The sequence below is a fragment of the Danio rerio genome, chromosome 8, assembly GCF_052040795.2.
Source record: "Danio rerio strain M-AB ecotype USA chromosome 8, GRCz13ab, whole genome shotgun sequence".
NCBI classification, from domain to species: Eukaryota; Metazoa; Chordata; class Actinopteri; order Cypriniformes; family Danionidae; genus Danio; species Danio rerio.
In genome coordinates this window covers 14,945,094-14,957,473 of record NC_141028.1, presented here as the reverse complement: position 1 = coordinate 14,957,473, position 12,380 = coordinate 14,945,094, and the positions used below count along the sequence as shown (strand labels likewise).

Here is a 12,380-nt window from a genome sequence, read left to right as displayed (position 1 = left end):
GGTTAGGTTTATTGGGAAGGTCAGTAGTTTGTTCAGCAGCCCAAAAAAAAAAAAAAAAATCTTATGGAGCTAATTATCCATATCATATTGACATGGCAGTTAAAATAATATATTCATATATTTTTAATCCCAGCTAAACTAAAAGAAATAAGTCTTTCTCCAGAAGAAAAATATAATGCTATTTTTCTGTTCTGTTAAACATCAGATTTGAGAAATCTTTGACAAAGAATAAAAATTTTAATCTAAAATCTCACAGAACATAATTTGTATCATAATTTTTTTTTATATTATATTATATTTTTATTTTGACCTTAAACATGACCCAAGATTCACTCTTGTTACAGTTAGAGGAGATGGAGGTGTAGAATTTGTTAGGCTTAACTCTATAATGAATGATGCCGATGTACTACTTTATACTGAATTTATATTCTTAAAGGAACTACTTGGAATATGTGGCTGATTCAATCAGTGACTGGACCAAGCAGGAAGAGGAAAAATGGCAGATGGAGCAGGAAAAGAAAGTGTCAGAAAGATCTCCAATACAATCCCCTTTGGAAACCAACAGGATAAGAGGCAACATATTCATACCTAACACCTAATATGCTAGCCTGAGCCAGATCAAACATAATATATATATATTAGATATTTGAAAATGTTATTGTGAATTGGGTTGTGTTATAATTGTTTCCTTTTAGACTCTCCAGTTTCAGACACATGTGAACCATATATAAGAGAAGACTCTCTTAAAGTGAGCTGTTTACCTTAACATTTAAGTTTACACAGATTTTCAGTTTTCATGCCTTTACTTTAGGCCTCATTCTCATGTATTTACTGTAGGCATGGAAAATCGAGCAGGAAAGATTAAGGGAAGAGGAGCAATCCAAAAAGGCAAAGAAAGAAAAAGGAGGAAAAGCAACACCAAAAGTAGAAGAGAGGATTGACTCTGTAAAGGAGAAGAAGAAGACGATATCAGCAAGAAAAAGCAGAGACAACATGTCCAAAACACCCAGCTCAGCTACAATGTCTAAAGAAAAGGCCAGAGACTTTCAAGAGATGTCACAAGAACCAGCAAACAATGATGTATGAAAAATATGTAAAACATTTCTAGTATATCAATTTGAAATGGTTGAATCATTGTATACTTTCCACAGGTATTCACAGGCTACAGTTTAAATGGGAAACTGGTGCGAATCATTGGTAAGGTTGAGTCTCTGTATCCCTGTGATGGAGCCCAAATAGATGTGGAGAGCTTTGGCTTTACTCAAGGTTTGAGATCAGGAAAAACTAACATGTACAAACATAAATGTGTTTTTAGAGCTAGTAATTGAAAGCTTTTGTTTATATCTTTCTTACATGATTGTTTTCCTTCATTAGGGTTGACACAAATGAAAGTATGTGTGAAGAAAGATGGCCATCACTTCTACACACACATTTCAGAGAGAAAAATGGATAGTAAACTAAAAGAGGTTGACATGTTCAGTAAACAAGGTATTGATGTGACATTATTTAAAAATAATATATACATATAAGATGTATATTTTATTGTATTTACTGGTCACTTTATTGGGTTAACCTGTACAACTGCTCATTGGTGCAAATTTCTAATTAGTTCAGATGATCTGCTGAAGCAAACCGAGCATTGGGCATTGTTGTTGTATGTTCGAGTATTTCAGAAATTGCTGTTCTACTCAAATTTTCACGCACCACCATCTTTTTTACAGAAAGATGTTTGCAACATAAATGCTCAATACTCAAATCTGCAGCAACTGTATGATTCTTTCTTGTCCATATGCACCACAAAATACATGTTTTCTGCACCTTGTTGAATTGAAGCCTCAAAAAAATGAAAGCAGTTCTGAAGCCAAATAAGGGTTTAACCCTGTAATATCAAAGTGTATCTAATAAAGTGGCTTATTTGCATATTTATTTACACATATTGATTTGCCCAATTGTGCTGCTTTTGGAGTTGAAGCAGATTATGAGAGAGAGAGAATTGGCTCTTTTTATGCTGTTCTGGCCAATGGCATTCAGCTTTCCTGCAGTCTGAGCAGTCCAAATAAAACAAGAGGACAAACTCTCCAACCTAATTTGTCCAATGTCTTCTGTATAGACCAGCAACTACAGGAACAGGTGACTGGACAATGAATAATAACGCCAAATGTTGGTTAGTTTAGCATGCAATTAATTTTAATTAAGCTGTTGCTGATTATCTAAATATTTATTTTCTCTCTTGAAAGATGTGTGTTTCTGAGGTACCTGAAGTACAGTGTGAGTCTGTAGATGATTCATATCATTTACCATTCCTCAATCTGTATGTATCTCTTCCTAATGGACTCATCCTGCAATTTGATTTTGATGATTCAGTGGGTGAGCCGTTTTTTTTTATTTTCTTTCTGCATAAATAACTTCAGTATGTTAAATGATGCAAAATAATTTGTTTTTTTTTATCTGCACCGTGTCCTATTTCTATGAATAAAAATTCACATTTTTATAGGAAATATTTTCATATTTCAAGTTATAGATTCTTATTTAGTTCATGATTTTTTAACAAAAAATGTAAAACATTTTGGGTTTTATTGTAACTATCTAAGCGCAAAAAAAAAAAAAAGTACAGTTTGCACTGTGGTGCATGGTAAGACAGGCTTGAGCTTTTGCTCTTCATGAGTTATGGTTGGGTGTGTTTTGAGCATAATGTGCATTAAACCAATTAGAGTCTTATCTCCCACTCCCTTTAAGAGTCAGTTGTGTTGCGCCATAGTGCATTTGCTATTTACATGGCAGACTTTGTTAGTGAACAAACTAAACGCTTCATTAGCAAGAAAACAGTTAAACAGACCATCTGCAGCAAGGATAAAGAACGAGCCTCCTCCATTCGGCCTCTTTGCTTTCTCTTTACTTTTAGTCTTTACCTTACTCCTTTACCTTCGTGGATAAGACAATGGTGTTGTACGCACTCATCTGAAGACATCTATTAGCCTACATATTTAATTTCATTTGTTAAGTGCAAAGATTTGTTTCAAAACTATTTCTAAATTCAGTTCTAATTTTTAGCAAACGGATAAATGAGCAATATGAAGTGTGGTCAAAAAACAAAGTTATATCCAAACACACTCCCTATTCTTATGCCCCATATGGGGATGCAGTCTCAAAAACCAGACAGGTGGACAAACTTTTTTATTAAAACAAATATAAATATGCGTATAATAAATAATAATGCTAATAATAATAACATTATAAAAATGCTAATTGTCATGAATAGACTGAAAAATGCACCCTGACACGAAGGCATGGAGGTAGTGTTTTTTATATCTATGTAGTAAGTAATATTTTAATAACAATAATAATATTGTAACATTTTTGTCCTTAGCATTAAAATGTATAAAATATATACTAAATATTTTTCTCTCTGCGCTGGACCAGCTTTTTCTTGGTCAAAGGCGCAGTCTATTTCAGTTTCTCAAAATAGCAACACTCCAACATTGCGCCTTAACACGCCTCCTTTATAAACCGGCACACCCATGAGTCCTCAAAGTAGCACAAATGGATTTGCTATTTAAACAATGTGGCGCAAAATGTGACAACTAGGGTTTGAAAATAGCAAAAAAAATCGGGCAAAATACACCTTGCGCCGGGTGTATGATAGGGCCCTTTATGTGTTTTAAAATACAAAATTTTGCAAAGTACTTACAGTTTTTTTTTTTTAAATGATAATGCAAATCACTTGTTTTGGCTAATACTTAATGACTAAAACAACAATAGTGTACTACTACAGCCCTATGAGTTTGCAAAGTGGTATAGACAACTACTAGCCTTACATAAATAATAGTTTTTTTCTTGTCATTTTGAAAATCATTTGGACAAGGAATATTTTGTCAACAAAATCACCTATACTGGCGTCACGGTGGCGCAATGGGTAGCAAGATCGCCTCATAGCAAGAAACTGGTTCGAGCCCCGGCTGGGCCATTTGGCAATTGTGTGTGGAGTTTGCATGTTCTCACCGTGTTGGCGTGGGTTTCCTCCGGGTGCTCTGGTTTCTCCCACAGTTCAAAGACATGCGCTACAGGTGAATTGAATAAGTTAAATTGGCCAAAGTGTATCTGTGTGAAAGAGTGTGTATGGGTGCTTCCCAGTATTGGGTTGTGGCTGGAAGGGCATCCACTACGTAAAACATATGCTGGATATGTTGGCGGTCCATTCCACTGTGGCGACCCCTGATTAATAAAGAGACTAAGCTGAAAAGATGAATGAATTTATTAATTAGTCACCTATACTAAAAAACTGTTTTAGCACATTTAGCGCATTGTTTCATGTGAGTTTTAACATATCTTGTTTAAAAAAATAAATAACACTACAAAATTCCGCAAAACATGTAATTTCTACATGCAGTTTATATTTTATAAAAGACCATCTTTCTGAGCTTATCCTAGAACCAGCATTTAAACACATCTATGCAGTTTAATTTGTGGTTTCCTTCTTTCAGTACAGAGAGCAGCTCTGGTCTTATCTGTGTTTTCAGATGGGGAATCTTGTGTCCGATCTTTGCTGATACGACAGAGATTGTATAATGCAGGCTCTAGTTCAGACCTCAGCACACACACTGATGTCTCCAGAGTCATTACCAGCAGAGGGACTGTTATCATACACAAGATAGATGGATCTACTGAGGTATTCACACACTCACATACACACATAATAAAGCACATGAATAAGCACTAATAAAATCACAGCCTTATCAAGGACATATATAGTATATTTAAGTGCATTTGTGTGTGCTCCAGGTGCTGTTTGCAGATGGTACAGTCAGTACAAGTCCAGATTCTATACCAGTGTGTGTGTTGGTTCCACATCTAATTTTAAAGGAACCGGAGCCTGTCAAAGAACTGGACATCAAAGACACTAAAGACAAAAAAGGTACCTTAAACAAATCCTATAGGAAACCGAATGTGTATATATACTTCTGTTCCACATTTCTCATTTGGAATGCAAATAAAAAGATTGTCATTTTTTTTTTGCATAGCTGTGGATAAAAGGCAATATGATTAGCCCTCTTGTGAAATTTAACTATTTTTCACATATTTGTGATGCTTAACAGAGCAAGGGGATTTTCACATTATTTACTATAATATTTTTTCCTATGGAGAAACTCTTGTTATGTTTAATCCATCTCATTTTGTTTGGCTGGAATAAAAGCAGGTAAAATTAAAAATCAAAGAAAAAATCTTTATTCTTTTGCCCCATTATTTGTATCATTATCATTATTTTTAGTATTAACAAACCACATTTGTCCAATGACTTGCCTGATTAGCCATTTAATACTAGTATCTTGCTAAATAACTTGAAAAAACTCAGTACTGTCATCATGGCAAAGTCTAAAGAAATTAATTTCAATTTATGTGTCAATTTCATGTAACAACTTTCATTCGCAGGCAAGCCTGATTCCAAGGTGAATGCAGAAGAAGAACAACAAAAGCCTGTAGAAAATGAAAAACCAAACTACTATCTCGAGGTAAGCGGGGGCTCTTGGATGACTACTATTCCCTCCGGTCTCAGAGTCGCCTCTAAAGCAGGCAAGAAAGTCGAAGTGCCACCTATACAAGCCTATCAGGCTACAGACCCCTTCAGCGGGACAGTAAGTGTATCATCAATAAATGTAACATCTGCTTTCTCGTCAATTGGTGACTGCTATAATGCAAATGCTACATGCATTCTAATTCTGTATAGGTGGTGGTCACAAGAGAGGACAACGTGCTGTCTGTGCTGAAGAAAGACGCATCTGTGATTGTAGACCATGCAGATGGAACGCGAATTACCACCTTTTACCAGCAGGGTAAGCCACAACATCTGAGCTCAGGTGCAGGAGTCTCTTATTAATGGGGTTTGCCATAGGCAAAGCTCATTAATGGGGTTTGCCATAGGCAAAGTCCATTCTTACAATTGTGCTGGTTTATTATTATTCTTCTTCCATCTTCCGTGCGCTTTTTCGGCGCGTAACTAGTCCCGCAGCTTTCGTCCCAGACCCTTGAAAGTGGTGTCAAATCGTCCGGTTTTATCGGGAATGGTGTGCTATGACTTTTGTAAGGGGTCGGGGGTTTTTTGGCCCCGCAGGGGCCAAAAAACCCCCCCAAAAATCCCATAGACTTAACATTGAGCCGAACTTTGACGACTCACAGCGCCGCGTGTGAATTTCATAGAAATATGGGATTCACAGCATCTGTAGGGGGTTGCAGCCTAAGTGAGAACATACCTTGCAAGGGGGTAAAAGTTGCACCCCTGGGGCTCTAGGACGTCCCAAAGTGCTCCCATTGACTTACATTGTCCCCATTGACTCCCATTCATTTTTCTAGAACAGCACTAACGCCCCCGCGAAATGGGACGACCTTTAAAGCGTTATAGCGCCAAGTGTGAAATTCGTAGAAATATGGGATTCGCAACATCTGTAGGGGGTTGCAGCCTGTATGAGAACATACCCCAAAAGGGGGTATAAGTTGTACCCCTCGGGAGCTAGGACGTCCCAAAGGGGTCCCCATTGACTTTACATTGCCCATTGACTCCCATTCATTTCTTGACTCACATGTCAATCACAGTACATAGCAGTGTCATACAGACTTGGGGGTGGGCTCATTTGACTCAGGCAACCAATCAGCATCTCATTATGATTTTGAAGCTCACAAGTCACGCCCCCCCAAACCACTTAAAGACCCCTAATAAGTGCCCCATTGACTTAACATGGGGTGGGATGTCCCATTGCAGATCCCATTGACTTCCATTATAAAGGTCACACATCTATAACATTACATAGGAGTGTCATAGAGACACGGGGGTGGGCTCATTTGACTCAGACAACCAATCAGCATCTCAGTATGATAATGAAGCTCACAAGCCACGCCCCCAAACTGGTCCCATAGACTGCCATTATAACTGGCCTACATGCATATCTTTGCTTAGCAGTGTCCTGTTGACTTGGGGGATGGCTCATCTGACTCAGACAACCAATGAGCATCTCAATATGATAATGAATCTCACAAGCCACGCCCCCAAACTGGTCCCATAGACTGCCATTATAACTGCTCTACATGCATATCTTTGCTTAGCAGTGTCCTATTGACTTGGGGGATGGCTCATCTGACTCAGACAACCAATGAGCATCTCAATATGATAATGAAGCTCACAAGCCACGCCCCCAAATTGATCCCATAGACTTCTATTATAATTGGGCTAGATGCATATCTTTGCATTGCAGTGTCATACAGGCTTAGGGGTTGGCTCATTGGACCCAGACAACCAATGAGCATCTCAATATGGTAATGAAGCTCACAAGCCACGCCCCCAAACTGGTCCCATAGACTGCCATTATAACTGGCCTACATGCATATCTTTGCTTAGCAGTGTCCTGTTGACTTGGGGGATGGCTCATCTGACTCAGACAACCAATGAGCATCTCAATATGATAATGAAGCTCACAAGCCACGCCCCCAAACTGGTCCCATAGACTGCCATTATAACTGCCCTACATGCATATCTTTGCTTAGCAGTGTCCTATTGACTTGGGGGATGGCTCATCTGACTCAGACAACCAATGAGCTTTTCAATATGATAATGAAGCTCACAAGCCACGCCCCCAAACTGGTCCCATAGACTGCCATTGTAACTGGCCTACATGTATATCTTTGCTTGGCAGTGTCCTATTGACTTGGGGGTTGGCTCATTTGACTTGGACAGCCAACCACATTCAAGTTCACTCTGTAACCTCGCCCATAGCAACAAAACAGAGTACCCTAGCAACCATTCATCAACAGCTATATCTCGGCATCAGAACATCGTAGAGACTTGGGGATTGGCTCGTTTGACTCATGCTAGCAAACGGAACTTCCTATATGCTACACATGCTAGCAGTGACTAGCTACATGCTAATATTGACTAGCCAAGTACTGTAACTTGCTAGAAATGCTCACTAAGTATAAATATTTCATCAGGCATGTATGTGAGGCTTGCCTAGTAACCACCCAGGGTACCCTAGCAACTGCCTAGCAACCACCCAAATTACCCTAGCAACCGCCTAGCAACCACCTAGCAACCGCCTAGTAACGCCTTAGTAAGGGCCTAGCGACCACTCAGGACATCCTAGCAACTGCCTAGCAACGCCTTAGCAACCACTTAGAATACCCTAGCAACCACCTAGCAACACCTTAGCAACCACCTAGCAACACCTTAGCAACCACCTAGCAACCACTCAGAACACCCTAGCAACCGCCTAGCAACCACTCAGAACACCCTAGCAACCGCCTAGCAACGCCTTAGCAACCACTTAGAATACCCTAGCAACCACCTAGCAACACCTTAGCAACCACCTAGCAACCACTTAGGACACCTTAGCAACCGCCTAGCAACACCTTAGCAACCACCTAGCAACCACTCAGAACACCCTAGCAACCGCCTAGCAACCACTCAGGCCACCCTAGCAACTGCCTAGCAACGCCTTAGCAACCACTTAGAATACCCTAGCAACCACCTAGCAACACCTTAGCAACCACCTAGCAACCACTTAGGACACCTTAGCAACCGCCTAGCAACCACCTAGCAACCACTCATGACACCCTAGCAACTGCCTAGCAACACCTTAGCAACCACCTAGCAACCACTCAGAACACCCTAGCAACCGCCTAGCAACACCTTAGCAAACACTTAGCAACCACTTAGAACACCCTAGCAACCACCTAGCAACCACTCAGGACACCCTAGCAACCGCCTAGCAACATCTTAGCTACCACCATTTCTTACCTTTCCAGTGCTATTGCCCAGTTTAGTACCATTTTGTACCCCATCGATTTGCCACGCAAACCCCATTCACATTTCCTTTAGGAAATGTACAATTCTAGTTAGTGCTATGCTCTTTCTGCTTATTATTATGTTTTTCGGTGCGTAACTAGTCCCGCAGCTTTCGTCCCAGACCCTTGAAAGTGGGGTCAAATCGTCCGGTTTTATCAGGAATGGTGTGCTATGACTTTTAAATGCTTTTAAAATGCTTCACTTCTATCAGGGATTTTTCCAAACTCACTTAAAACTGCAGTTGTTAAACCCCTCTTGAAGAAGAGCAATCTGGATAACACCCTATTGAGCAATTACAGGCCAATCTCAAATCTCCCTTTCATTGGCAAAATCATTGAAAAAGTTGTTTTTAACCAGGTTAACAAGTTCTTAAACTTCAGGGGGTGTTTAGACAATTTTCAATCTGGTTTCAGAGCACATCACAGTACAGAGAGCGCTCTTATAAAGATAATCAATGATATACGTCTAAACACAGATTCAGGTAAAATAACAGTGCTGGTATTGTTGGATCTCAGTGCTGCATTTGACACTGTCGATCACAGCATACTTCTGGATAGGCTGGAAAACTGGGTTGGGCTGTCTGGGACAGTCCTCAAATGGTTCAGATCTTACCTTGAAGGGAGAGGTTACTATGTCAGTATAGGTGATCATAGGTCGAGGTGGACACCCATGACATGTGGAGTCCCACAAGGCTCGATTCTGGCACCTCTCCTGTTCAACCTTTACATGCTCCCTCTGAGCCAAATAATGAGAAAGAATCAAATCTCCTACCACAGCTATGCTGATGACACTCAGATCTACCTAGCCTTACTGCCTAATGACTACAGCCCCATTGACACCCTCTGCCAATGTATTGATGAAATTAAAAATTGGATGTGCCAAAACTTTCTTCAGTTAAACAAAGAGAAAACTGAAGTCATTGCGTTTGGGAACAGAGATGAGGTTCTCAAGGTGAATGCGTACCTTGGCTCTAAAGGTCAAACGACAAAAAATAAGGTCAAGAATCTTGGTGTGACGCTGGAGTCAGATCTGAGTTTCAACAGTCATGTCAAAGCAGTCAGTAAATCAGCATACTATCATCTCAAAAACATAGCAAGAATCAGATGCTTTGTTTCTAGTGAAGACTTAGAGAAACTTGTTCATGCTTTTATCAGCAGCAGGGTGGATTACTGTAATGGACTCCTCACTGGTCTTCCCAAAAAGACAGTCAGACAGTTGCAGCTCATCCAGAATGCTGCAGCCAGAATTCTGACCAGAACCAGGAAATCAGAGCACATCACACCTGTCCTCAGGTCTCTACACTGGCTGCCAGTTACATTCAGAATAGATTTTAAAGTATTATTACTGGTCTATAAATCACTAAATGGCCTAGGACCTCAATACATTACAGATATGCTCACTGAATACAAACCTAACAGATCACTCAGATCTTTAGGATCATATAAACTAGAAGTTCCAAGAGTTCAGTCTAAGCAGGGTGAATCTGCCTTCAGCCACTACGCCCCTTGCTGCTGGAATCAGCTTCCAGAAATGATCAGATGTGCTCCAACATTAGGCACATTCAAATCAAGACTGAAAACACATCTGTTTAGCTGTGCCTTTACTGAATGAGCACTGTGCTGCGTCCGACAGATCGCACTATCATGTTTTTCGTTTTCTTTTTCATTCTTTTATAACCTATTTTAACTCATTTTAATTTGTTTTTATCTGTTTTTAATATTTTTTATTGTCTGCATTTTATTTTCCTAAACTTGTCTTTTTTATTCCTGTTTATGTAAAGCACTTTGAATTGCCACTGTGTATGAAATGTGCTATATAAATAAACTTGCCTTGCCTTGCCTTGCCTTTTATAAGGGGTGGGGTTTTTTTTGGCCCCACCCAAAATCCCATTGACTTAACATTGAGCCAAACTTTGACGAATCACAACGCCGACTGTGAATTTCCTAGAAATATGGGATTCACAACAGCTGTAGGGGGTTGCAGCCTAAGTGAGAACATACCCTGCAAGGGGGTATAAGTTGCACCCCTGGGGCTCTAGGACGTCCCAAAGTTCTCCCATTGACTTACATGGGCCCCATTGACTCCCATTCATTTTTCTAGGTGAGCACTAAACGGTTTGCGAAATGGGCCCACCTTTGATGCGTTATAGCATCAAGTGTGAAATTCGTAGAAATATGGGATTCGCAACATCTGTAAGGGGTTGCAGCTTAAGTGAGAACATACCCCGAAAGGGGGTATAAGTTGTACCCCTGGGGTGCTAGGACGTCCCAAAGGTGTCCCCATTGACTTAACATTGCCCATTGACTCCCATTCATTTCTTTACTCACATGTCAATCACATTACATAGCAGTGTCATGCAGACTTAGGGGTTGGCTTATTTGACTCAGGAAACCAATCAGCATCTCAATATTATTTTGAAGCTCACAAGCCACGCCCCCCAAACCATTTAAAGACCCTTAATAAATGCCCCATTGACTTAACATGGGGTGGGACGTCCCATTGCAGATCCCATTGACTTCTATTATAAAGGTCACACATCTATAACATTACATAGGAGTGTCATAGAGACATGGGGGTGGGCTCATTTGACTCGGGCAACCAATCAGCATCCCTGTATGATAAAGCTCACAAGCCACGCCCCCAAATTGATCCCATAGAAATGTGAAGAGAAGTATGTATTCATTATGAGCCTTGGTTGGAAGATCAGCTAAATGGCTTCATAGATAGTAAAACTCAACTGTTTAACTGTTAGGGGAGTTGTAAAATGAGCGTATTGTTCATGTAATGTAATTAATTAACCGGGTCAAAATTATTTTGACCATATCCTCCTGCAGTATCTTACGTAATGCTCAAATCTGATTACAGAAGAGAAAAGAGTGAGAGTGGAAAAAGCTGAATTTGCCACAGTGGTGATGGACTGTGAAGCACGAACGTGTGAAGTTTTTTTTAGTGATGGCACATCTATCAGTGCAACTGCCCAAGGATTTTATAAAGTAAGAGGATGGATGGACAAAATATATCAGATATATAGGAGGGAACTTCATATGTAATGCCTCTTTCTGTGTCTTTAATACAGATTTATCCTCATAGTGGAGGTGTTCTTCATATTGATAAGGATGGTGGAGCTGTGTACTCATCTAAAGCGTCAAAAGAGCAACCAGAAAGAGACCCGACAGGCCAATATGTGATGAACCACAGAGCAGATGTTTTATGTCAAGTAACGGACTCAGAGTGGAATCACTTTCAGGTAGACTGAAGTAATATGTCTGAAAAAAAAAAAATATCTTGCACTAAAAAATGATCATATTTACCTAGTTATGGACAGATCTAAAAAAAATATTTAAAAAGTTTGTATGCAAATGAGGAGACAAAGCAAGGACATAGTTTTGAAAATTTAAAAAAAATTAATTAAATTCCTTATTTTCATGCCAAAAAATTATATACAAATGCAATTACTACATGTTAGAACATGTCGTGATTTAAGTTTAAATTATTATTTTTTATTTATTTTATTTAGTTTTATTTGAGTTTGTAAACTTGTGTGCAGATGTTG

At 39.5% G+C, this 12,380-nt stretch overlaps 1 protein-coding gene and 1 long non-coding RNA gene across 5 annotated transcripts in view; one reads left to right on the top strand and one right to left on the bottom strand.

Annotated features, from left to right (window-relative positions):
* Window positions 1–12,380, top strand: part of spag17 (sperm associated antigen 17) — a 49,570-nt gene that overhangs the window by 11,073 nt on the left and 26,117 nt on the right. For all 4 annotated transcript variants that reach the window (XR_015497605.1, XR_015497606.1, XM_087264326.1 and 1 more), the window contains exons 18-30: window positions 437–573; window positions 696–748; window positions 838–1,080; window positions 1,152–1,266; window positions 1,375–1,488; window positions 1,967–2,130; window positions 2,238–2,367; window positions 4,518–4,666; window positions 4,780–4,912; window positions 5,428–5,630; window positions 5,723–5,828; window positions 11,693–11,820; window positions 11,904–12,074. Coding sequence is in view for 2 of the 4 variants with exons in the window: in XM_087264326.1 (XP_087120452.1) it covers window positions 437–573; window positions 696–748; window positions 838–1,080; window positions 1,152–1,266; window positions 1,375–1,488; window positions 1,967–2,130; window positions 2,238–2,367; window positions 4,518–4,666; window positions 4,780–4,912; window positions 5,428–5,630; window positions 5,723–5,828; window positions 11,693–11,820; window positions 11,904–12,074 (1,846 nt within the window). In the remaining 2 variants the exon portion in view is untranslated. The remainder of the gene's footprint in view (window positions 1–436; window positions 574–695; window positions 749–837; window positions 1,081–1,151; window positions 1,267–1,374; window positions 1,489–1,966; window positions 2,131–2,237; window positions 2,368–4,517; window positions 4,667–4,779; window positions 4,913–5,427; window positions 5,631–5,722; window positions 5,829–11,692; window positions 11,821–11,903; window positions 12,075–12,380) is intronic.
* LOC147842594 (uncharacterized) lies at window positions 3,703–12,349 on the bottom strand. Its single transcript, XR_015497724.1, has 3 exons — window positions 10,672–12,349; window positions 8,870–9,002; window positions 3,703–5,893 (listed from the first exon to the last, which is right to left on the bottom strand). It is a non-coding gene; the product is annotated as an uncharacterized LOC147842594 (long non-coding RNA).